The sequence below is a fragment of the Erythrolamprus reginae genome, chromosome 1 (genome assembly GCF_031021105.1).
Source record: "Erythrolamprus reginae isolate rEryReg1 chromosome 1, rEryReg1.hap1, whole genome shotgun sequence".
In the NCBI taxonomy this organism is placed as follows: domain Eukaryota; kingdom Metazoa; phylum Chordata; class Lepidosauria; order Squamata; family Dipsadidae; genus Erythrolamprus; species Erythrolamprus reginae.
This window is the reverse complement of record NC_091950.1, coordinates 205,086,844-205,114,373: the sequence shown is the minus strand read 5'-3', so window position 1 is coordinate 205,114,373 and position 27,530 is coordinate 205,086,844. Positions and strand designations below refer to the sequence as shown.

Genomic DNA, 27,530 nt, shown 5'->3' with positions numbered 1-27,530 from the left:
TCTCAATTAATCTTTCCAGTTTGGAAGAAAATTCAGTCACCTGTCTCTTATTTTTAACATGTAGGTTGAGATTATTATTCAACTTGGTCATAATTAGGCATTCAATCTTACCTGATTTGTAGGAGTAAGTTTCCAAGAATTCTTAGTATAGAAACACTGGTGCTTGTGTGACACATAAAGTGCAGCTAAGAGATGGATCAGTGACTCTTGGAAGTATAGAAAGCCAGCCTGCATCCTCAGTAAATCAAATATTTCTTCACAATTGTTCCTTCTACTCTAAATTCCTTTGAGTCCAAAATAAAAAAGGCATTGAAGCATTATATTTCCTCTCCAGAAATACCAGCTGGATAACAAACTTCGGTGTAAAGGATAAGTAGTTCATGTGTTTCATTTATATATTTATTTGACATATTTGGGCTCACTTTTCTAATAATTCATTTAAAGCAAAAACAATTTAAGTCTAATCTACATTTTAAAAGCATAATTAAAATTAAATTAAATGGATCCATTTAAAATATCCCTCAGTCAGAAGGGTGGAAACCAGTTAGACCAAAACATGATCCCCTCATAGGCCATGTTGGGATCTTGTTTGCACTTGGGAGACCAGGGTGGGTATGGCCTGGTCATCGCGGCCCACTAGGTGGGTATGGCCAGGTCCAAGGCAGGAGAGGGCAGTCCCTTGCCATCTCTAGGATGGCCCAAGGGCCAACTCTGCACCCTATTGTGGGCCAGATCCAGCCCTTGGGCTGCATGTTTGACACCCCTGAGTTAGACCATCAACTAAATAGAGCCAGCAAGTGCTAGAGGAAAAGCAAAACTTTAGCTTGTAATCTGAAAAATTTCAGGTGGCAAGAAATTCAAGAAAATGGGAACAGCTATTGAAGTGGGAGCAGTTAAGTTCTGCATGGGTATTGACTGGCTTCACAGAAGAGATGGGTACTGAAAGGGAAGCAACTCAGGCTGTACTTACAGACCTGGCAGATTTATATGGGAGCAGATGGTCTTTTCAGCATTTTGTCTTAGATATTTAGGGTTTTAAAATGAAAAACTAAGCAGCATCCAGAAGCACATAGCTAACCAGTGCAATCTGTTGAATTACATGCTCAAATCTTTTAGCGCTAGTCAAAACTCTAGCTGCGATATTCCACTACCTTTTCTTCAGGGGTAGCCCCATAAAGTGACAGACCCTTAGTCAATCTGGCAAGCCTGCATGCTTCAGGAATGGTTATATTTGTGACACCAGCTGAAGGTGGAAAAATGCTTTCCAGCTCCACGTGACATCAAGGAGTAAAACTGAGCTGAGCAACAGCCTGAAAGGCATCCAGAGTCCTTCAGAGGGAGTGCAGCTCCATCCAGAGTCAGATAAATATCCAGATCTGTTTACTTTGTGTCCTTTGATAAGTTTTTTTAAAAAAATATTTACAGTACACTGCATTATATTTTTCCTTTTCAAAAGGGACATATGGAATGACTCCACGGTGAGTTCCTCTTGTTTCCATACCACTGCATGCACATTGCAATGTTTCGCATGCATGCATGCACGTTCCCTTACATGATTTTGCTTCTGTGCATGCGCAGAAGCAAAAAAGTGCCAATAATCATGCCTACACAAGCATCGTCTTCCGCAATTTTGCTTCCACGCATACGCAGAAACAAAAAAGCACAAAAAATAATAAATAAAATTGGCCCTGCGGAAGGGCCTGGAAAGACAGCACCGGAACTGTCACATGCAAATTGCGCTATCAACAGGCTATTACTAGACTACCGCACTACAGTGCACGGGTATCTGTATCCCAGGTATCTGTATCTCCTTTACAGTTTTTCCGTGATTTCATCAATGTATATGGAGTTGGACTACTTCATTTTCACCACTGAAATTAAAATAATTGACCCAAATTGGTAGGATCAGCATCTGGTACCAGTAGAGCATTCAAATAAAATCTACCTTTGTTATGGTGAAATACCATAGAAAGTTGTCATTGCTGCTGAGAAGTATTTTACAAACCTTGATGAGAAAATCTCAATATTTTACTCTTTTTCAGATTTAAACCTGTTAGATATTGTCCTCTGATTAATTTACTAGCTATGCATAGTTGGAAAGGGAGAATTGGTCTAATAAGTAAATTAGCCAGTCTGATGAAAAGCATTAACTAAAGGGGAATGAGCTGAAACTGTATGAAAAGATGTGGTTGGTTAATTATGCATTCTTGGCAACTGCAGCTTCTTGGGAGAAATAATTATGTAAATAATAGATGATCCGTATTTGGGAGATGTCATTATAGCTGAAGTTCAGACGCCACTGACCTGAGAGCGCCTGTGGTAAGGATGCAAAAGGAGCAGGTGGCCAAAGCTTTCTCTGTAACTGGGAAATGAGAAGGCTTGATTTTGTTAGCAAGCCCTAAATTACTGGGTTATGCTAATTTTTTTCCTCTCCCCCGTAGAGGTGTTGGTGATCGTGGTGGTTCAGTTATCTTTATGCATGCAATCTCTTAGGGCACCTAAATTCAATACAATCTGACCCTCGCTGAACAATTCCAAGGGTTGAACTTTTAGCCTTTGCTTTACAGATCTGAAAATTACAGTCCATCCAATTTCGAACAGTGGCAGTACAGATGGTTTGATCTTACTTTTGCAAATAAACAAGACAGATTATATAGTGTTATTGGAGTTCAGAAAGGAAATGGGGGGAAATAGCTAATTACCGTACAATTTATTGTAAGGATGATGCTACTTCCTATTCATGCACAATAGGACAGTTGTATAGGCAATAATTGCCGCATTATGCACTAAAATGCATTAAACAATCACGTGAGTATCAGTGTTTTTCTCCAGCTGCATGAAAAATGAATTTTATCCAAGCAGTAACAAGACACAAATACTTGGGGGGAAAAAACCCTAACATTTTATTATTTTATTATTTATATTAATGTCACTTACCCTCTTCCATAAACATACGTACACAAAGCCTACTTGGGCTTTGTAAAAGTCTTCCTACCTACAGAAAGGAAACAATATTCAGAAGAATGAAAGACCTATTAGTTTTAGCTCGCAGCTAAACAGGGAATTGAATATTATCAACATGCAACGATTTTGCTATGCATCAATTTGTATAAAATACCTTGTATTGTTAAAGTAGGAAAATAGTGCTACATTTCTATCTTACGTGTTGACAAGCACGGGTGCAACTGGTATCCAAGTCTGATTTTTTTCACTCAATGGAAAATTATTCATTAGTTATATAATTTGTGTTTTAACCAATTTTTGCCCTTACTTTTCACTTTTGCTGTGAAGATTGTTCTGCTCAATAAAGAAGTTAAATGCTTCACTGTATAAAAATAAAATGCTACATCCCTTAATAATGTGATAAACCTGACTTTGATTAACATGGCCCATAGGGTTTAGCCAAAAAAATAATACTTGAACTTGACTTCTATTATTAAAAAGTCATAGATGAATAAATATATTATTTTGTAAAATAAAAAAGTTGAATGTGAAATCTAAATCTTTTAAGGATTTGAAAGAGTGTCCAATATTTCTTTTTAATCATGTTTTTATTTATTTGTGCACTTAATTCAGTTTAATGCTAGTCAACTCCAAAGCAACTCTGGGAAGCTCATCAGATGTTATCCCAAACATTTTCTAATGCAAAGCAAACTGATGAAGAAATATCACTGGTTGTTTTTTTTCATTGTTCAGGATTTGTCAGCTGCTTGTTGTTATCCAAATATGAGAACTCAGTTATCTGATATCAGATACTCAGATATCAGACATCAGTTAGTGGAAGGGGAATATCAACCTAGAAAAAGGAAATTGGGTCACAAAAGCAGGAATGCCATGAACATAAATGTCTTAACAGCCTCCCAGGGATTAGCTTTAGAATCATTTTAAGAGGGAAAGGAAGATTTCTCTTTAAATGAGGAACAGCAAACAGGATTTGAAGTAGTGAAATATTCTGAAGGAAGCCAGTGAGCTGCTTCAATTTGGCCCAACTGAAAAGTTCCATAATACTACAAAGGAAACGGGGTAACATGAGAGGATGGTGAAAATGTTTCATATGAGCAAATGTTAAGGAAATGTCAAAGAAATACCACAGGGCTTATTCTGGTTACAGGCCACTTCATAGAATTATTGATCTTAAACATGTTTTTTAAAAGATTACCTTTCAAGGGAAAATGAGATCCTCTTTATGTACATAGTAATCATAGGATGAATTGATAGTGTAGCAATTTGTGGTTTTGGAGACTTGATATCACACACACACACACACCTACTACTACTACTACTCCCCCTTTAACCCAACACATGATTTTGCTGGCAACATGAATCTTACACTTGATCAAATTTCATCCACTTGGGATGGTGTTCATTTTAAAGAATACCATCCCAAATTATACAATTATATTGGCAAACAGTAAAAAATGGTGCCAATCCTACATTCGCGGAGATGAATATATTCTGAAGCAGTGTTACTTCATTTTAAAAGATGTAGTTCCATAGAAATTTGATAAATGGAAATTTATTTATTTATTTATTTTATTTATTCAATTTTTATGCCGCCCTTCTCCTTAGACTCAGGGCAGCTTACAACATGTTAGCAATAGCACTTTTTTAACAGAGTTAGGCTATTGCCCCCACAATCTGGGTCCTCATTTTACCCACCTCGGAAGGATGGAAGGCTGAGTCAACCTTGAGCCGGTGATGAGATTTGAACCGCTGACCTTCAGATCTACAGTGGCTGCAGTACAGCTTCAGTGGCTGCAGTACAGCACTCTACCTGCTGCGTCACCCTGGCTCCTCCTCCTCCTCCTCCTCCTTCTATGTTATAGAAATGTTTCCTGAAAGGCGTTACTGTTTTAAAAATATGTTTTTCAAGCTTTTAATGCTTAAAAGGTTTTACTGGTTTCTTATTGCTACACTGCTCGTTTAAATGTTCTTTATAATTTTCTATAATCTTTGATGTTTTGTTGTAAACTACCTTGAGAATGATGAAAGTACAAAAATGTAATGAATATAAAGACCCAGTTCTCAGACATTAGATCTTTTTTTTTTAAAGTCAAGAGTCCTGACCCTGAACAAACTGATTTCAAAGACATTCAACATTTAACTGGGAATAAGTCCCTCTACCTTGGTAGATTTATTTCTAAATGGAAATGTAGAAGATTGCATCAGTAATGATTATAGCCTGTATTTCTTATATTGTTAGTTATGCATAGAATCCCCTTCATTTTAAAATTACAAGTATTTTTGTTGCATTTTTTGTTTCTGCATAACTACTAAACTGCTCATTTTGTGTTTCACTGAGAACATGGGTGCCATTTTTTCCTGCATTGATTCTCCTCACCTGATTCAACCTAGGTTAACAACTTCTGCAGAAATATCTTGGATCAAAACATATCAGAGAAAGATTAGTTGCATTTCTCTCTCCAAGAATTACCCAACTCCATAAAGCATATTTGCTTTATGAAATCTCTCTCATCTTTGAATATTTTGTAAATAATTAATTCTCATCATATGGAATCACATGTAGGCTGCAATTCTTAAAGAATCAATATTTAATAATTCTATGCCCATTTTAATTAAAAGTAAGACACTATTTCTAATCTATTCTCTACTTGATTCAGTTGGAGTCAGTTTAATTCTAGTGCTTAGACTGAATTTTATCTTGCCAACCTATACATTTTTGACAGCCACATGTATTTATTGCAGAAGAGGCGGAGTAACGACAAGACACAAGAGCTGGATTTAAAACTGGGTCATTTTTATTAATTAAATTAGCATAATTTAATTAAATGAATTAGCATAAATTAGCATAATTAAATATAACCCCTAACAAAGGACCCGCAGGGTCAAACAATTGCTTCCGGGGAGGAAAATGATGTCAGAAAAACTTCCGGGGCAACTTATGGGCGTAGCTTGCATGTGGGAGGTCCCGCCTGCTAACCCCTACAAGGGGAATTAAATGGTCGGGACCCAAAGACAGGTTCCCCCCAATAGCTCAGGTCACTCAAACCACAAGCCCTTGGAGAGAACCTGTCAATCATCCCCAAAGATGCCCAACGGAGAACACGCAGTTGCTAAACCACCACCCAGTTTTCCGCCCCTAACCTGCCTAACCAAATGACCAAATGTAAGCCAATTAGCCTACACAGGGGCGAAGCACCCCCTAACCGCCTATCCGTTGCCGCAGTGTGGAATAGGCGAAAAAACGGTCATAGCAAATGCCATGACCACCAAAAATTCCTATTTGGCCCCCTAGGGCGACCCTCTGTAGCACACTGAAAGATAGGGAGGGCGGGTGGGTGTTCGCTGCTGAGTCCAGGGTGAAAAGGAGGTTTTCTAGCCTGCCCAGCCCTTTTATAGGGCTGGCAGGCTCCGCCCTGGACTCATCATCAGGCAGGCCGAAGCCTCCTGATGATGCATTTCCAAGATGGTGGCTGCCAGAGATCGTGTCTCCTGGCCTTGCTGCAAAAACTGCCGGGGATGAAGACACCGACAGGTATTGCAGAAGAGGGGGAGTAACGACACGACAAAAGAGCTGGATTTAAAACTGGGTCATTTTTATTAATTAAATTTGCATAATTTAATTAAATAAATTAGCATAAATTAGCATAATTAAATATAACCCCTAACAAAGGACCCGCAGGGTCAAACAATTGCTTCTGGGGAGGAAAATGATGTCAGAAAAACATCCGGGGCAACTTATGGGCGTAGCTCCATGCTGATCCAGGTGAGGGACCACGCCCTCACCTGAGACCCTGCCATGCACTTGCATGTGGGAGGTCCCGCCTGCTAACCCCTACAAGGGGAATTAAATGATCGGGACCCAAAGACAGGTTCCCCCCAATAGCTCAGGTCGCTCAAACCACAAGCCCTTGGAGAGAACCTGTCAATCATCCCCAAAGATGCCCAACGGAGAACACACAGTTGCTAAACCACCACCCAGTTTTCCGCCCCTAACCTGCCACAGAGTGGGGGTCAGATCTTTATCTTGGCCCCCTGACTCCCCCCTCTAACTGCACCAGCTCACGCAGTGACCGCTGCAGGTCCTGTAAGAAGATGATGGTCCCCGCTCTGACCGGTGAACCCCGACAGCCCGGTAAAGCCATGGCTGAACTATGGTGATGCGGGGATGGGCCACTACAACCCCACCTAACTCTTAGACCACCTTACCCAGGGCCTTATTCACTCTCCTTCTAACCTGGTGAATGGCCCTAAGGGAAATGGCGTCCCACAGATGATCCTCGAGAGGATCCATACCGAACCCCTAACAAGGTTGGTCAGGTTTTGCGAAAGACATGCAGGCCTTCGCGGGGAGGGCAAAGCCCAGACCCCTAGTACACCCGGTCACCGCCGCCAAGGTGTCAGACCAGCCTCCTAGGAGCGACACCCCTTGTGCCGCCCCCCCAGGAGGTCTTGCAGGGCGGGCAAAGCCCAGACCCCTAGTACACCCGGTCACCGCCGCCAAGGTGTCAGACCAGCCTCCTAGGAGCGACACCCCTTGTGCCGCCCCCCCCCCCAGGAGCAGTAGGAGAAAGCCCTTCTCAGCGCAGGCCTCTTCTCCCCATCCGGACTACGCTGACCCGTCTTACCCAGACAGCCAGGTCCCCACGGCGACACATGTTGTAGCTCAGCCAGCCCAAAGACCACTGTGGCCACACAGCAACGCCGTCGGTCTCGCCCTGGTGGGACAACAGAAGAAAGCAGAGAAAGGCTCCCTAGCCTGACATCCTATCCTATTACTACAGCTGACTGTTTCTAATCTAGACAGGCTGCTGTCAGCCAAAGGCCAGTCCCGGATCAAATGACCTGGATAGCCAGACACTGCTGCACTAGTTGCAGTGCCGATACGGAACGAATGTGTTCCATAGCCGGCGGGGTCGATGCCAATTCTGACCAGAGCCCCAAGTCACTAAAACTCAATTGATAGCGGATCAGAGGGGTACCGTCCTGATGCTTAAAAGGGGTACCCCTGCTCCGCTCCCCTAAAACTACAGGAATTTGAAAGAGCTGCCACCGGGCACACAGACTGATCGGTGGCAGCTGTCACTCTATCCTGACACCCCTGCGTAAGTGATCAGTCTCAGATTGTCTCACCAATAGGGAGACACCCTTTTCGCTAGAGTGCAGTTCGGAAACTGGAAGGCACAGAGAGACCTGTCAGCCTGGGAGGAGGCCAGAGCCTCGCTGACTCAAAGGGCCCTGAAAAAACATAATACAGGCCGCCACCTGCAAGAGGCGGGCCTTGTACAGAGAGGCGCACAGGCTGTTCCAGGCTCGATTAAAGAGCGACAGCTGCTGTATCGTTAGTGCCCATCTGTTATCCTCTGGGTGCCCCGGTCGCTCCCTCACACAGCCAACCAGCATCTTCTGAATGTGGAAATCATCAGAAAAGTCCAAGAAACCCCTAGCCTTGGGTAACAAAGGCGAGGCCTGCCAACCTGGACCCAATGGACCTAACAGAAAGGCCGCACTGCCTAAGCTGCACGCAGAACTCCCTAAGGTGATCCACCGGGAATGGCCAAATGAAGGGGAACCCCTGGCTTGCCCAAAATCCCAAAGCTCATTACCTACGTGCTAACATGCCCTCAAGTTGCTTAGTGCTACCTAGAGGGCCACGGCCCTGTTGGCTACAGTCCTCCACTGCCTGAGGGCCCACCCAGGCTCCAAGGTGGTCGGGGAAGGCTTCCGGTGATGCGCGAGCCCATGTAGCCAGGGTCCGAAACCTGGACAACTGACCCCGGGACAAGGCGTCAGCAATCCCGTTGTCTAGACCAGAGGTCCCCAACCTTTTTTGCACCAGGGACCGGCTTTAAGCTAGACCAGTTTTCCATGGCCCGGTGGGGGGGGAACTAGTTGTCAGCGGCGCCGTAAAAGGGGCGATCAAGAGAGGAATGGGTGAATGAATGGACGGAGGGTGGGAAAGAAGGAAGGAAAGAGGGAAGGGACAGGAACAGAAGAAGGGTGCAAAGAAAGCAAGGAAAGGTGTGAAAGGGGAGAGTAAGAGAGGAAGGAGTGAAAGAAGGGAATGAGGGAGGAAAGAAGGGAGGAAGGAAAAGGAAAGCAAGAAATGGAGGGAGGAAGGAAGGAAAGAAAGAAAGAAAGAAAGAAAGAAAGGGGGAAGGGACAGGAACAGAGGAAGGAAGCAAGGAAACTTATGAAAGGGGAGAGTAAGAGAGGAAGGACTGAAGGGAGGGAGGGAGGGAAGAAGGTAGGAAGGAGAAAGAAAAGAAGAAATAGAGGAAGGGAAGGTAAAAGAGAGAAAGAAAAAGAGCAAGAAAGAAAGCAAGAAAGAGAAAGAAAGAAAGAAAGGCAACTTCAAAGAAAGGCTCACTGAGCATCTCTCACTCTCTCTCTCTATCCCTCTTTCTTTTTTTCTCTTCATTTCTCTCCTCTTCCTTTATCTCCTCTCTCTCTCCCTCTCTCTTTCTCTCCCCCTCTCTCCCCCTTTCCCTCTCTCTTTCTCCCTCTCCCTCTCTCTCTCCCTCTCTCTCTCTCTCTCCCCCTCTTTCTCTCTCTTCTCACTTTCTCTCTCTTGTTTTCTTTCTGTCTCTTTTGCTTTCTCTCTCTCACTCTTTCTCTCTTGTTTTCTTTCTCACGCTCTTTCTCGTTCTCTCTCACTTGCTATCTCTTTCTCTCCCCCCTTTCTCTCACTCTCTCTTTCTCACTTTCTCACTTTCTCTCTATCTTGCTGTCTGTTGCTCTCACTCACTCTCGTTCTCTCTCCGTTCTTCTCAGCGGTGACGCGCACACGCCCTGCCTGTCTCACCTTTGCCGAGAGCACTTTCGTCCCGGGCTCTCAGTAAGGGGGTTGCAGGAGAGACGGGGTAGGCGTTCTCTCAGCGGAGGCCGGCGAAGGTGATATTCAATGTCGGGGGCACACGGGCGGTTGCGCGCGCTCCCTATCCCCCTGCTAGCCCACTCGGAATATTCAAAATAAGAAAAGCCTTTGCCGGCGAAGGTTTTTCTTATTTTGAATATTCTGAGTGGGCTAGCAGGGAGATAGGGAGCGCGCGCAACCGCCCGTGCACCCCCGACATTGAATATCACCTTCGCTGGTCAATTTCACCCGGTACAGGGCTCCCAGTAATATGCATCTATCGGCGGCCCTGGCGCCGCGGACTGGCTGAAAAACCCCAACGGCCCGGTCCTGGTCCACGGACCGGCGGTTGGGGACCTCTGGTCTAGACCATGAACATGTCGAGCCATAAACAGGGCATTCAGGGACAAGGACCTGTGCACGAAATAGCGGACAAGCCGCATGACCCTGTCATTTTTAGAGGACAGGGCATTCACAACATGGACAACTGCCAAGTTGTCACACCAGAAGTGCACAGTCCTGTCCCTAAACTGCTCTCCCCACAGCTCTAAAGCTACTATCAGTGGGAAGAGCTCCACAAAGGTCAAATCCTTGACTAAGGGAGAGGCCCTCCATTCCGGAGGCCACATGGATTAAAGTGGGCCAGAAAGCCCTGCTATACGCGCAGGTCATCCTTGACCCCAGCGCTCAGGCAGGTACGATGATGGGGCAAACGAAGCCCCTTCATCGTAGTGTATACTCTCCGGGCGAAGGCCCTGCCGGGGGCTATTACCCGACAGGCGAAGTTAAGAAGCCCGGCGAATTCCTGTAGCTGATAAAGGGTTACCTTCCGACTAGCTAACAGCATGTCAAGCTTGCTCTGAATCTTGAGCAGCTTGTCTGGAGGCAATCTGTAAGATTGCCCCTCCGAATCCAATTCGATACCCAGAAGAGTAATCCTGGTAGCAGGGCCCTCAGTCTTCTCCGGAGCCAACGGGACCCCCAATTGAGCACAAAGGGCTTCAAACGATCGCATCAGGACAAAACATTGCTTCGAATGTGCAGGCCCCACTAGCAGGAAATCATCGAGGTAGTGAATGACTGAGCCCAGACCAGTGCGCCTCCTGAGCACCCACTCCAAAAAGGTGCTAAAATTCTCAAAAAGAGAACAAGATATGGAGCATCCCATCGGCAATGCTCTATTCACGTAAAAGCCCCCCCCCCCCCTGAAGTGGAAGCCCAGGAGCTCAAAATTGTCTGGGTGTATGGGGAGGAGCCGGAATGCCGACCTAATGTCACATTTACCCATAAGGGCTCCTACCCCACACTTCCTCACCATACCTACCGCCGCGTCAAAAGACGCGTAGCGGACAGAACAAAGTTCATCAGGAATGAAATCATTCACTGATTCACCCTTTGGAAAGGACATATGGTGAATCAACCTAAATTCACCACTAGCCTTTTTGGGGACCACCCCCAAAGGTGAAACCCGAAGAGTCGGCGAGGGCGGGCACAGGAAAGGTCCCAGTACCCTGCCCTAGGCCACCTCCGTCTGGATTCTGGCTCTAACGATGTGTTCATGTCCCACAACCGATTTAAGGTTGTCAGACATGAAGGCCTTCCGGATCCCCACATACGGGATCCTAAAACCCTCCAAGAAACCCTGCAGGAGAGCAGCCGCTCTCCTGCGAGTGTGGTAATCCTCCAACCATTCCTTCAAAACTCCCAGCCTAATTGAGCTGGGACGCTTTTCCCCCAGTTGGCGGGGGCTGCTTAGCCTGACCCCCCCTTTTCTATCCTTACCCTTTTTGGGCCTAGTACAAACGTTGGTAGAGTGTGAGCCCCCATAGTTCCCACAGGCATGTCTGAATTTGCAAAAGGGGTGAAAACACGCCCCTTTCACCGAAAATTCATGACATTGGGGGGCGCTTTTGCAGCACCCCCCGTAGCCGTCTTAACTGAAGGGGACGCCGCCGGCTCCTCCTCCATGAAGTGACCGCTGTCTGTGCATTCACCATTCTCGTTCCCAGACATGTGGGTTGCAGCAAACCACAAATCGGGGACAACCATATCCCAGGGGAGTGTGGGATCGAACGCTACCCTCATTCTAAAAGCCTTGTCATAGTGACGCCAAATCGTGCCCTTGTACTCAAAATGAGCATGGGCAATCAAATCGATATATTTAAACATCGAGGCAGCCCTAGCGGGCTCCCTCTGAATCACTATGGAAGCGGAAGTCAGATAAGCATACAGCCAGAGCTGAAGCATCTGCTAACCTTAACCTTCTTAGGCTTGTCCACCTGCACCTCCCCCTCTTTCTCTTTCTTGGGGACTTCTCTGTTAAGGAGGGCGAATAGATCAATATATTCCCCCTTCCAGATACTTTCCCTGACAGAGGGATGGAAGTGAAATCCCAGAGGCGTGGAGGGCAGCCCCCAAGGGATAGCACCTGACCTAATGCTGGCCGAAGGATCCTAGGCTGTGGCCACCCTCGTCCCCCCAGACCCCGCCCCCGGCACGGAGGCCGTCGAGGGGGTCTGAACCACTGCAGTAACAGTGGGGGGAGCCCAAACCTGGCTACAAGTGACAGCTGCACTACCCAATGTGTTGACCCCCCTCCCAGAAACCCGGGGGGACAATGGCCTGACCAGGCAAAGGGAGGAGCGGTGGAAATGTGGGGTGAGGTGCGATCTCACCTGCCCCCATTGGGGTAGAAGCCATCCAAGAGCGCCCAGCTCCTACTGAGCTAGGCGACGATGTCATCTGCCCGATCTGGGCCGCTGGTTCACCCGGTGGTCCGCCGAGAGCCGCTGGGGCTGCTGGGGTGGCACCCCCTGGCCCATACACCGACCTCCAATGGGCATCCAGGTCAACCAGCCTCTCGATGATCCTAGACCAGGAATGAGCAGGCATATTAGCATCGGTACCCTGGGGACCTCTTCTCCTGCCCTCCCTCCTGACCCCTGTTTGGGAGTCCTCCTGCACCAACCGTGCCCTGGCAGAAGGCCTTAAGGCCCTCTTAGGCCGGGCCATAGCCTCAACTGATTGCGCAGGAGGCTTCTGTCTTTTAGGAGCCATCAGGTTAGAAATAAATGTTAAATTAAAGTCCAATTAAACCAATTGGTCTAATACCAAATGAGATCTGTGGGAGGGAAAGGATTCCCCTGAAGCCACCAGGCCTGATGGCGCAAAGGCTCCACCCGGCCCACTAGGCCGCACCCCCCTGGACTCAAGCCTGCCCCAAGGGTGCCTCGAAAACCCCCAGAAGGGAAGGCCCAGCCCCAGGAAAATTCCCCCCCTTGGCCCAAGGGGAAGAATCCCAAGCTCTCCGCCCCAATACAAAACCAGCAGAGCCTCTGATGAGGCCTCCTCCACCAAAATGGCAGATGCCATGAGGCCACCTAAAATGGCCACTGTCAGCAGAGAGAAGCCCAGCCGGGTGTTCGCTGCTGAGTCCAGGGCGAAAAGGAGGTTTTCTAGCCTGCCCAGCCCTTTTATAGGGCTGGCAGGCTCCGCCCTGGACTCATCATCAGGCAGGCCGAAGCCTCCCGATGATGCATTTCCAAGATGGTGGCTGCCAGAGATCGTGTCTCCTGGCCCTGCTGCAAAAACTGCCGGGGATGAAGACACCGACAGGTATTTTATTAAAGTTGTATACTTTTGTATATATGTATTTAGTTGCCTGACTTTCGTCACAAATTTAGAGAGAAAAACATTTGTCCAAAGGAAATCAACAGGACTTTACTGTAGATAATTTAAAGTCATAAAGAAGCGAACTATCGTAGCTCTTATCTTTCCCAGTAATGACCACCAAGCAAGGCAGGCATTTTGTATATTTGCCTATTTTTTTCTCTCTTATACATACAACCAGGAGCGGGCTACCATTCTCGGTCCTACCGGAATGGGCCGGGAGTGTGCCCCTGCTCACCCCCTTGGACGCACAAGCACAAGCACAATTTATGGTTTTTTTTCGCTTCTGCGCATGTGCAGAAGCGAAAAAAACTGGTGGCACGTGCACACCTGGCATCGCCACCGGAAATGGACAAAGAAGTAAGTGCCCGCTCACAGCTGCCTGCCACTATTTGCGCCCCTACCACCTGCTTATTGCTGTTCACCTCACTCACCTCTCACTCTTGGGGCGAGCAGCGGCAGCGCAGGCAGTGGGGGGAGCTGTCATGAGAGGTGAGGGCCGAATGGTGGGGGAAGGTAGTGCTCCGGTGGCGATGCCGGGCTCGCACGTGCATGCACGTGCCACCAGCGCTTTCCTGGACCTATGCCTGTCCAACCCCACCGTGAGCGCTGCCTTCCCCCACCGTTGCCCCTCGTTCACCAGCTCCCCCACTGCCCACGCTGCCACCGTTCATCCCAAGAGTGAGAAGTGAGCGAGGCGGTGGGCAGTGGCGAGCAGGCACTTACTTGTTTGCTCATTTCTGTGCGGGCAGTGGGGGGAGCTGGCGCAAGAGGCGGGCGAGGGGTGAACGGCGGGGGAAGGCAGCTTTCGTGGTAGGGCAGGGCAGGCATAGGTCCAGGGAAGCACTGGTGGCACGTGCACACCTGGCATCGCCACTGGAGCTAGGCTACACGCTACATGGCAGTCACCAGAACTGCGTTCCCCACCATTTATGCTGGGGCCCACCACTGCATACAACTTTAAGCATGCTTAATCGTAATTGGACTACTAGCCTTTGTCATTTGCTTTAGGTACCCTGTTTTCCCCAAAATATGATTTCCCCTAATAATAAGCCCATTCGGGTTTTGAGAGCATGGCCATAAGGTCAAGCACTTATTTCTTGGTTCAAATATATATATATATATAAGGATCTTATTTTGAGGGAAACACAATCCCAGGGCAACTTCATTTGAATCTGATGTGAGAAGGAATTCTTGTCAAATGCATGGGAGTTGTTAGAGATGAAGTTGTTGGTGAGGCTGGGGAACATATTTACAGTGGTCCCTCGATCATCGCGAGGGTTCCGTTCCAGGACCCCAAGCGATGATCGATTTTTCGCGAAGTAGCGGTGCAGAAGTAAAAACACCATCTGCGCATGCGCAGATGGTGTTTTTACTTCCACCGCCGCCCGCCCTTCGCCCGCCCACCCCGTTGCTCGCACCTGGGGTTTCCCCGCGCGCGTGCCGCCCACCCGCCCACGCTGTTGCTGGGGCCGCTTCTGAGCTGGGGAGCGGAGCTGGGGTTTCCCCAAGCGCGCGCGTGTTGCTGGGGCCACTTCCCAGCTGGGGAGCGGAGCTGGGGTGTCCCCAAGCGCGCACGCACCGCCCGCCCGCCCACGCTGTTGCTGGGGCCGCTTCCCAGCTGGGGAGCGGAGCTGGGGTTTCCCCAAGCGCGCGCGCGTTGCTGGGGCAGCTTCCCAGCTGGGGAGCGGAGCTGGGGTGTCCCCAAGCGCGCGCGCACCGCCCGCTCGCCCACGCTGTTGCTGGGGCCGCTTCCCAGCTGGGGAGCGGAGCTGGGGTTTCCCCAAGCGCGCGCGCGTTGCTGGGGCCGCTTCCCAGCTGGGGAGCGGAACTGGGGTTTCCCCAAGCGCGCGCGCACCGCCCGTCCACGCTGTTGCTGGGGCCGCTTCCCAGCTGGGGAGCGGAGCTGGGGTGTCCCCGCGCGTGCCGCCCGCCCGCCCATGCCGTTGCTCGCGCTGCCGCTGGGGTCTTACCTGGGCAAGAGGGGGAAGACCCAGGGAAGCCGCCCAGCTTCCCAGCTGGGGAACTCCACCATCTACGCATGCGTGGCCATAGAAAAAAGGCATGCATGCGCAGATGGTGGAGTTTACTTCCGGGTTGAAAACTCGCGAAATAGCCCTTTCGCGATGCTCGAGGACGCGAAACTCGAGGGTTCACTGTACTGCTTTTTGGAAAGAGGGACAATGGCAGTTCATCCTGGAATCCTATTGTGAGTAAATTGTTTAAGAAAATGACTCAAAAAAATATTTATTTATAACCTCCATAGTATTTAAACTATAAGCCGTGGATCTAATAATAGGGTGACTTAAGATATAAATATTTTACTGTAATGTAAAAATAGGGCTCATATTGCTGAGTATTTTGGCTAATTTTCATAAAATATTAAAATCATAGAGTTTGAAGTATCCAGTTAGGTTCTAGTACCCAATCTCAGTAAAAGCCTCCTCAAATTATGGTACATCAAGCTTTGTTTTAAGATGCATACCATTTCCCTTGGTAATTGCACCATTCTTTTCCCTAATATTTAGATAATATTCCATTTTTCATTCTGGATAAGGTACAACTTTGAATTTCTCTATGGCATCCTTCTAAGCTCCTAAAAAGAGCTATTCTACTGTTTCTTAGCTGTATCTTCTTTCAAATATATAAATATAAATATATCCAGTTCCCATCATCTCTTCTCATAAGACAGGCTGTCAAATTCCAGGGCCATGGGCCAGATCGCCATGTGCTGGCCACGCCCATACCCATTTTAGTGAAGGGGAAAGTCCTGATATATCAGGTTACACTGCTCTAGCAACATGAGTTTTACACCCATGCCATAGGAGTTATTTTTGACCCAGCTTACTTCAGGTTTTTTTTTCAACTTTTCTTGAAGTATGTTACTTGGTATGAACACAAATGGGGTAGGATATGGACAAAGTACAGCTCATAATTATCTATCTGAGCAAAAACGGCATTTGCCTTTTTAGAAACTAGGACCTCTTGCTTATTGATTTTCATCTTGAGATTAGCTATAATTCCAGATTGCAAATGTATTGTTTTCAGAATATTCATTTCATTTATTCATTTATTTTTATGCCGCCCTTCTCCTTAGACTCAGGGCGGCTTACAACATGTTAGCAATAGCACTTTTTTAACAGAGCTAGGCTATTGCCCCCACAATCCGGGTCCTCATTTTACCCACCTCGGAAGGATGGAAGGCTGAGTCAACCTTGAGCCGGTGATGAGATTTGAACTGCTGACCTTCAGATCTACAAGTCAGCTTCAGTGGCCTGTAGTACAGCACTCTACCAGCTGCACCACCCCGGCTCAATATGCTATATCTGCATTTGATTTCTTTTTCCAAAGTGAAGGATTTTGTATTTGTCTCTTAATTTTCATCTTATTATTTTCAGCCCATTTGTCTAATGTATCACAATCACTTAATTTTATTTCTGTCTTCCAAGGTATTAACTACTAATTTTGTGTCATCTGCAAATTTGATAAGCATCCCCCCCACCTCTTTATTCAAGTCATTAATAAAAATGTTGAAGAGGACAAATATGAACTTTGTGACACCCCATTCAGTGGCTCTCTTGTTTGATGAATGTTGATGAGCATTCTTTGAATACAGTTTTCAAACCAACTATAATATCAATCCACCCTTTAATGGTCTATCAGTTATAAAGTCCTAGGGTATTCTGTCAAATGCTTTGCTAGAAATCAAAACAGTTCTACAGCATTTCTCCAGTTTAGTAGGATGCAGTAAGAAGTACCGTAGTCTGGCAACATATATTCTTGGCAAATATTTTCTGGTAATTCATATATTGTTTTAAAGTACTGTCAGATTAGCCTCTTTATGGTTTCAATGTCATATGATCTGGTCTCTAGCTCATGGATCTTGTTCCCTCTTCTGAATAAAAGCAATGATCCTCCTCCATCTGAAATTTTGGTTAAGAAAAACATAGTAATTTCTTTCAGGACACTCAATTCATATGACTTTGGAGGCTTGTACTCATTCAAGTTCCAGATCACATTGTACTTCCAGATCACATTTTAATCAAACATCCTGCTATTCAAAATTAAATGTGTTAGTGTGACATATTTAAACAATACTAAACAAAAGCAGGTGTTGAATAATGCTATACTTATTTTCTTGTTTGCTATGTATCCTTTTGCTTTGTTCACTCTTGCATGCACTTCATCATTAGAACACCAAACCCTGCCAACCAAGCCACGCCCACAGAACTGATAGTAAACATTTTTGAATCCCACCACTGCACAGACTACCCTGAAATGTGGTGGAAACTCCTTCATGGGAGGCCTTTAAGCAGAGGCTCAATGGATGTTTATTTGCCAGGGATGGTGAAGTAACCTATCCTCTACTGAACAGATTATTTCTAAGGTTGCTTCCATTCTGTGGTTTTCTACTGAGGACAGTCTTTCCTGGTTGCTTTTCTATAATAGAATGATGATCATTATGACCTGGAAATTGAGTGGAAATTATAATGGCTATTACGGATTCCATTAGAATGTAGATTATTAATGCTTTGCGGTATTTCATTGTGAGGGGATTAATCTGCTTCATTTAGTGTACGAGAAAGACATGCAATAACAAAAGTGAAAAGGAAGCCATATGCTAGCTTTCATTAGTTGTCCATTACTTAGGAATGAAAAGCAGAGGTATTATTAAGGAAAAAGAAAGTTTGTATTGTCCAGATAATAACAATACTGTGTGAGGAAGTGAGATAGTCCTGGCAAAATGCAGTGCTATGAATTATAACATTGTGAAGACTTGTCTACATTTTGATTTTGCTGTATGCCCCTGAAATAAAGAATTTTATTCTAACTTTTTATTACCTGTTTCAGAATAGATTTCTGCCAAGGGCTGATATATTATTTTAGATGGTTTGGAAAAAGATTTACAGGTACTTAGATCCAAAGACATTTAACTCTATTCAGGAGATTTGACACAAACAGAGAGAGAAAATGTTACTTTTCAGTTATACATATAGCATTTAGATAACCTTGTTTTCTACGTTAAAAAGAATGTAATAGCTATTCCAATGACTACAGAATAAGTAATTCCTTGAGTGCTATTGTGAAGAGAGGCGAAAGAAGGAAGTATACAATACAGTATCAAATAATAGTTGCTATTCATCCTGCATAACACAGAAGGCATGCAAGCATGTTGCTCAAGACTCCTGAACTTCTAAGCAGTGGTTTGTTCCAATAATGATTCATTTAATATACCAGGCTATCAAATCATAGCTTGACACTGGCTCTGATATTGGTAAGAGCAGTTGAAACAAACAATTCACCAATTTCATCTATTGAACTTAGCTTGAAATAATAGAAGTTTTGGTCTTGTGTGTAAGAATTTTAACTGTCAATTTTGTTGAGGTCTTCAAAATGAGGTTATTTTTTAGAGATAAAATAATATTAGCATTCCATGAAAGAGTTTCCATTAAAAACAAAACAGCTAAAATGTTTGCAAAAAGGATGCATTTGATCCAGGATTTGACACGTTCTCCATACTATCCAACATCTTTAAATATGGAAACACTGCAATGCAGATATAAGAGCAATTGAAGTAATGTTATTGGCACAATCATTGACTTAAAATTAATTGATGGCACTATATCTTTATTATGCAGAAAGGGCTGTGTAAGGATAATATCCATCTGGAAAGCTAGCAACTGATTTTTCCCCTGACTGAAATGTGTTTAGATCAGGGAAAGTAATTTATTTAGATTCTTAAAAGCATGGAAGTTTTGGGGGGTTGTGGAAACATGACCTTAGTTGATTAATTTGTTCTCTGTGAAGTGTTTTTGGTATGCTTTATACAGATAGAAAATATTTTGAATTTTACTGAGATATTTGGGAAGGGAGTGAATAGATTTTCCATTGTCCAGATCTATTATATTATAGCTTGCATAAACTTAGTTTTCAAATGTCTCTCTGCAAAAAGAACAAACTGTGAAAGAGAGGAGAAAGGGGGATGAATGCGGGGGCCACCTTGAAAATAATATATCTTGATTTACCAATTTTTTCATAGTTTGTGGATGTTTGCTGGTGGTATATTTTTGGGGACCATGCAAAAATGGGTTTAAACCAATCTCTGCCCATAGTTTTACCTGAATATTATAAACATAGAAACATAGAAGATTGATGGCAGAAAAAGACCTCATGGTCCATCTAGTCTGCCCTTATACTATTTCCTGTATTTTATCTTAGGATGGATATATGTTTATCCCAGGCATGTTTAAATTCAGTTACTTGTATTTACCAACCACGTCTGCTGTAAGTTTGTTCCAAGTACCTACTATTCTTTCAGTAAAATAATATTTTCTCATATTGCTTCTGATCTTTCCCCCAAATAACCTCAGATTGTGTCCCCTTGTTCTTGTGTTCACTTTCCTATTAAAAACACTTCCCTCCTGAAACTTATTGAATCCTTTAACATATTTAAATGTTTCGATCATGTCCTCCCTTTCCCTTCTGTCCTCCAGACTATACAGATTGAGTTCATTAAGTCTTTCCTGATAAGTTTTATGCTTAAGACCTTCCACCATTTTTGTAGCCCGTTTTTGGACTCGTTCAATTTTGTCAATATCTTTTTGTAGGTTAGGTCTCCAGAACTGAACACAGTATTCCAAATGTGGTCTCACCAGTGCTCTATACAGCAGGATCACAATCTCCCTCTTCCTGCTTGTTATTTGTATTTGTATTTATTAGATTTGTATGCCGCCCCTCTCCGAAGACTTGGGGCGGCTAACAACAATATAAAAAGACAATGTAAACAAATCTAATATTAAAACAATCTAAAAAACCCCAATTTAAAGAACCACTCATACATACAAGCATACCATGTATAAATTCTATAAGCCTAAGGGGAAGGGAAATTTCAATTTCCCCATGCCTGATGACAGAGGTGGGTTTTAAGGAGCTTGCAAAAGGTAAGGAGGGTGGGGGCAACTCTGATATCTGGGGGGAGCTGGTTCCAAAGGACCGGGGCCACCACAGAGAAGGCTCTTCTCCTGGGTCCCGCCAAATGACATTGCTTAGTCGACGGGACCCGGAGAAGGCCAACTCTGTGGGACCTAACCGGTCGCTGGGATTCGTGCGGTAGAAGGTGGTTCCGGAGATATTCTGGTCTGATGCCATGAAGGGCTTTAAAGGTCATAACCAACACTTTGAATTGTGACCAGAAATTGATCGGCAACCAATGCAGACTGCAGAGTGTTGGTGTAACATGGGCATACCTTGGGAAGCCCATGATTGCTCTCGCAGCTGCATTCTGCAGGATCTGAAGTTTCCAAACACTTTTCAAAGGTAGCCCCATGTAGAGAGCATTACAGTAGTCGAACCTCAAGGTGATGAGGGCATGAGTGACTGTGAGCAGTGAGTCCCGATTATACCTCTAGCTATGCAGCCAAGTATTCTACTTGCTTTCCCTACCACCTGACCGCACTGTTCACCCATTTTGAGACTGTCAGAAATCACTACCCTTAAATCCTTATCTTCTGAAGTTTTTGCTAACACAGAACTACCTATTAATTATTATTATTATTATTATTATTATTATTATTATTATTATTATTAATTAGATTTGTATGCCACCCCTCTCCACAGACTACAATACTCAGATTGAGAAATTCCTTTTCCTCAAGTGCATTATTTTACATTTGGAAACATTAAACTGCAGTTTCCATTGCTTTGACCATTTATCTAGTAAAGCTAAATCGTTTGCCATATTACAGACGCCTCCACGAATATCAACCCTATTGCACACCTTATAGTCATCGGCAAATAGGCAAACCTTCTCTACCAAACCTTCCCCTATGTCACTCACAAATATATTAAAAAGAATAGGGCCCAGAACAGACCCTTGGAGCACCCCACTTGTAAACAGGCTATGCTCAGAATACTCGCCATTAACAACAACCCTCTCATGTCTACGCTTCAGCCAGCTGCAAATCCACTTAACTATCCAGGGATTAAGTCCAATCTTCACTAACTTATCTATCAGCTCTTTATGCGGAACCGTATCAAAGGTTTTGCTGAAGTCCAGATAGGCAATATCCACGGCACCACTTTCATCCAGCACCTTTGTAACATAGTCAAAGAAATCAATGAGATTAGTCTGACATGATTTACCTTCAGTAAAGCCATGCTGATTTGGGTCCAATAAGTTATTGTTTTTTAGGTGCTGATTTATCCTCTTTTTGAGTAGAGTCTCCATCATTTTAACTATAATTGATGTCAAGCTAACTGGCCTGTAGTTACCAGCTTCTTCTCTATTGCCCTTCTTGTGGATAGGCACAACACTGGCCATTTTCCAATCATCAGGAACATCTCCTGTTAAAAGGGATTGGTTAAACAAATCAGTCAGGGGGGTAGCAATGACAGATCTGAGTTCTTTTAGAACTCTGGGGTGGATGCCATCTGGACACATTGCCTTATTTATCTTTAATCGTTCAAGTTCTTCTAAGACATTTGCCTCTAAGATCACTGGAGCTGAATCCCTACAGCTGGAAGCAATGCTATATCCATCCATAGTATTATATTGTAAGGTGTCTTTTGAGAAAACTGAACAGAAGTAGCTATTGAAAAGGTCAGCGAGCTCCTTATTCCCCTTAATATATGTATTGTCCCCAGTACTAAGCTTTGTGATGCTGCGGTTTTTCTTCTTCCTATCACTAATATATTTGAAGAAGGTTTTATTCCCCTTCTTTACAGATTTGGCAATTTCTTCCTCTTTTCAGGCTTTAGCATCATATATTATCTGTTTCACCTCCTTCTGTCTCATTTCATACACCTCTCTGTCAGCTATACTTCCAGACTCTTTATACCTCCTATAGGCAGCCTTTTTTTCATTGACTATAGCCCTTACATAATTGCTAAACCATAGCGGTTTCTTATTCCTTTTACCTTTAGTTATTTGCCTTACATACAGTCCAGTGGCTTTTAAGATGACCTTTTTGAATACAGTCCACTGGGCGCTTGCTCCTGCCATTTTATCCCTCCCCTTTAATTCATTATTTAAATATTCCCCCATTGCATTAAAATTCGTTTTTCTGAAATCCAATACTTTGGTTGCAGTATAGGATTGCTCACAATTAGTTTTTACATCAAACCACAAACATAGGTGGTCACTGCAACCTAAATTTTCTCCCATCTTGACCTCTGAAACCCAATTCCCATTCGTAAAAATTAAATCTAGAACAGTGTTTCCCAACCTTGGCAACTTGAAGATATCTGGACTTCAAGTCCCAGAATTCCCCAGGCAGCAAAGGCTGACTGGGGGATTCTGGGTGTTGAAAGTCCAAGTTCTCAAGGTTGGGAAACACTGGTCTAGAATATTCTCCCCTCTAGTTGGTGTCTTAACCAGCTGTGCCAGAGCTGTGCCTTCTTACTTCTTACTTCATCCACATCAGTTACATCTCTGTCCCCTTTAACTAGTTTAAATGCCTGTCCAAAAAAGTTCTGAACTCCTCCCCGAGCACCTGGGTACCTCTGTATGATGGATGCAAACCATCCCTCTTAAACAACTCCCAATTAGACCACCTACTGAAATCATAAATTACATAGCCAAAACCTTCAGCTTTACATCACTGCCTTAACCACACATTAAACTCTGCGATACAAGTTGTTTTATCTTCCTGACCACAAACTGGTAACACTTCTGAGAAAGTCACTGAATCAGTTATTCTGCCCAGTTCCATGCTAAGACATTGGAAATCTCTTTTTAGTATATTAACAATTCTCTGGAACAAATCATTTGTGCCAAGATGCACCACCACATCAACGTTATTACCTTTACTCACAGCCTTGACAATATTTGTAATTTGTTGTTGTGAGCTGCCTCGAGTCTATGGAGAGGGGCAGCATACAAATCTAATAAATAAATAAACAAATAAACAAACAAACAAACCCGCCTCCTGTCCCTGCTGGCAGTGGCCCCTGGGAGACACCTCATCAGCTTCACCACATCCTTACTCTGTCCCAAATCAACACCTCTAACAATTGAGTAACCCACAAGAAAATGCGGCCTCTTTTTACTTCTACTAACTGTACCTGATGGTTTGTTAACACTATGCACCTCACTTACAATACCTTCCCCTTGGAACATCCCCTCATTCTCTGCTTGAGGGGCCTCACTAATATCTGCATCATCCTTACCATTTAAATCCGCAAGAAGATTATAGGAATTAGATACAAAGAGACCAAAATTGCTCTGTTTGGGCTCCACTGCACGTAATCTTCCTGAACCGACAGTTGTCCACACAGCCCTCCTCCTCGGGAGGAAGTGGAGGCTGCACACATGGCTGCATTACAGCACGTGGCTGGGACAATCTTTCCACTTCTGACTGCAGGGTACAAACTAAGGACTGCAATCTAGAGATCTCGCCATATAAACTAGATGTCCTTATGCAGAGAGGGCAGCACCCCAAGTTCCATAACACAACAGCCAAACAAGTGTTATACTGCACCAAATTAGACATCATAACAATTTACTGAACAAGTACTTACCAAGAAAATCAACAAGCCCTGTCGTTACCTAACTTCTGCCTGTTTTGATTTGTAGTTATATGGTTCACGCACCGTTAGCCCTATTATTAACTATTTCTATGTTAATAGCATCAAAACTGTTTGGAAACTGTGGGTTTTCTCTTTGAAATTGCTCTAGACTTTCTTGCAAATGGAAGCCAGCCTCCAAATGTGAATAAAAAAGACATGCATATATAGGAGAATAGGCATTCAATTCTGATTGGAGGCACAGGAGTTTTCAAGGATTGACTATGATTCGTACTCCCTGTTGTAGGTTTTGTTGCATAGACCAAAATCATCTTTGCTCAAAAAATACTTTAAAAATGCATGCCTATTTTTAACTTTAATTTGAGTTTTAAACCTGTTGCTATTTTATATTTATTGATGAATTAGACACCAAAAATAAAAAAAATGCAAAACAAGTGCATTTGCTTTGGAATATAGTCTAGGGCAGTGATGGCGAACCTATGGCACGGAGCCATATCTGCCAGCACATGAGCCATTGCCCTAGCTTAGTTCCAGCACACCCGTGCACCCTGGCCAGCTGATTTTCTGCTTGCATGGAAGCTCTGTGAGGGCCTATGGGGGATGAGGGAGAGTGTTTTTGCCTTCCCCAGGTTCCAGTGGCCTACCAGGTCCACCAGAAGTTGTTTCTGGCCTCCAGAGGGCTTCTGTGAGGGGAGGCATTGTTCACCCTCCCCAGGCATTGAATTATGGGTGTTGGCACTCGCAGAGGCACGATAATGTGTGCACACATGCTTTTGGCACCCGAGGGAAAACAGGTTCGCCATCACTGGTCTAAGATGTTACTGATGGTGTATAGTTTCTTCATTTAGGGCTAAATCTGATTTTCATGCACTTTCTTTTCCTTCCTTTTCTTTAGTGGCAGATGAAAGTAAAGTTGCCTTATTGACTGCTCAGAAACTCGGTAAGATTTTTTCCCTTAGCTTTATTGATTGATTGATTGATTGATTGATTGATTGATTGATTTGATTTGATTTGATTTGATTTGTATGCTGCCCCTCTCCAAAGACTTGGGGCGGCTCACAGCATACAATATAAAACAGTGAATATAGAGACAAATCTGATTAATTAAAAACTACGTAAGCTTTAAAACCCAATATATTAAAAATCAATCAAACAAATTCAAATCGCAGCCATACATCACAATTATTGGCCTGGGGGTCTAGATCTAATTACTCCAAGCCTGGCAATTGCAATTAAAATATTATATATAAAATAGAGTCACTTAAATCCTATTCAGGATGAATCTCCAATCTGTAATAGAAAATTAAGGGGTTTTTTCCCCTGTTTCTAGGATATTGACTGAAAATTGAATAATTTGCAAAAGCAGCAGTAGTTTTTAATTAAAAACAATTATGTGTGCCAAGTAAACAGTTAAAACTAAAAAAGCCATTTTAAAGGAAGCTAGGGAGGAAAGGAAAATCATGGTGATAGTGATAGGGAGTTTCATTAGGAGCTCCTTCCTTATTTTAATTATTATTTTTAGTGCATTATGTTAATGTTTTCATTTGTCAATATGAGTCAGCTGATTGGTATACTGTATTTTTTGGAGTATAAGACACACCTTTCCCCCACCCCCCAAAAAAGAGGGTGGAAATGTTGGTACATCTTATACAAGGAATATGGCCATTTTTGCTGTCCCAAAACCCTACACCCGCATCCCATTTTTGGACAGAGGGTCCAAATAGCTCCTGGGTGCCGGCAAAAATGGTCCCATTTTTGTAAAAAGGGGGCAACAAATGGTCTGTTTTTCACAAAAACGGGGGCATTTTTGCCATCCCCCAGTATCCAGGAGTTCTCTGCAGGCTTCCCAGACCTATTTCCCACCCATTTTTGAGGGAAAAAATGGTCAATTGGCCTTCTAATTACCCCATCTAGCATGACTGGAGGAGGAAATCTGGGAGTTGAAGTCCACTAGTCTTAAAACTGTCAAATTTGAAGACCTCTGGATTAGGGATTAGGGGTGAAAGGATATTCAAACTTGGCAGGTTTAAGACCTGTGGACATCAACTCCCATTCCTGAGCTATCATGACTGGAGGAGGAATTCTGGGAGTTGAAGTCCACAGTCTTAAAGTTGTGAAGTTTGAAGTTTGTAAAAAGTGTACATGATTGTAAAAAGTATATGTTTTTAAAAAGTATTCTGCTACACTGGTATTTTATTAAATAATATATTACTACACCATTTGGTTCAGAATAGTTTTTTCCTTGTTTTCCACCTCTAAAATCTAGGTGTATCTTATACTCCAGTACGTCTTATACTCTGAAAAATATGGTAGTTCATTCCAGCTATGTAGAATTTAGTTTGTCCTGGATTTCCAAACTCATTTTTATCTTGACCTTCCTAGATTAGATAACATGCTGCTGTTAGTCTTATGTAAATTTTTGGTCACATTCCATAAATTTGATTCCTTTTCTAGATTAAGCCGCAATTCTTTGCCTCAGAAACTCAGTTCCAAGCATAGGTCAGTTCCTAAATAAAACATTGGGTAACCTTACTTCACAGCAGCTATCACACAATGGATTTCCATCTGATCTGAAATATAGAAGATTTTTTTTTTAATAAAAGGCTTTTTAAATCTTTTAAAAATATTTTTGTGATGGTTATGTTGTTTCAAGATCTAGACTGAAAGAATATGATTAAAATTTTGTGACTGAAAGCTTCAGTTGCTCTTGACCCACATTTTATAATGGAATTCTGGACCACTGTAAATACTGCTTTGGCTAAGGGAAAGCCTTATATAGTAAGATCCGGCTCTGCCCTAGCTGTTGTAACATAATTTTGGAATATTTTCCTATTTGGATTATGGGATGATTATTATAAATATTAAAAACTGTTTAGATTTTCTTCTCTAGAATTGCAAATCGTTCTCCCTGACAGAATAATAGAATGAAAGTTGCTTACTTCATTTATCCCAAAATATTACAAATGTGAAAATCTTTAATTATTATCTATTGATTTCTAACTAATAACATGACCTAGGTTGTATAATACTATTTCACATCCCTATCACAGTAATCCTTTTATGGAGAAACATTCCCATAAACAAAATATCTTATAACCGGGGGGAGGGGAGTTCACATATAAGTAGAAACCATTGGTGGGTTCTAACTTATCTCGCTGCCAGTTTGCTACCTCCCACACCGCATGGGTGCTCCTCGTGGGCATGCATAGTGCCAAAATCACCCCACAAAAAATTGAAAAAGCCGAAAACAAGATGACAACCACAGGCACAGCGCTGGAAACTCAGCTTCTGGACAAAAGTTCAAAAAAATATTCATTTTTTTAAAAAGATGGTGGCCCCCATGGAGTGGAACCAACTGAACCAGTTTCATGACATCACTAGCAGGTTGCTACCAGTTCAGGCGAACTGGTCTGAACTGGGAGGAACCCACCTTGGTAGAAATTAAATTCAGTGTATTCTAGCACGAGTTTAGAAAACTATTTAATTTCTCTTGGAGTAAAAAGCTTTAGATTATTAATAC

At 43.8% G+C, this 27,530-nt stretch overlaps 1 protein-coding gene across 5 annotated transcripts in view; it reads left to right on the top strand.

Annotated features, from left to right (window-relative positions):
• PARD3B (par-3 family cell polarity regulator beta) overlaps positions 1-27,530 on the top strand; it is a 697,616-nt gene that overhangs the window by 338,588 nt on the left and 331,498 nt on the right. For all 5 annotated transcript variants that reach the window (XM_070732030.1, XM_070732029.1, XM_070732032.1 and 2 more), the window contains one exon: positions 24,906-24,950. In XM_070732030.1, coding sequence (XP_070588131.1) covers positions 24,906-24,950 — 45 coding nt within the window. The remainder of the gene's footprint in view (positions 1-24,905; positions 24,951-27,530) is intronic.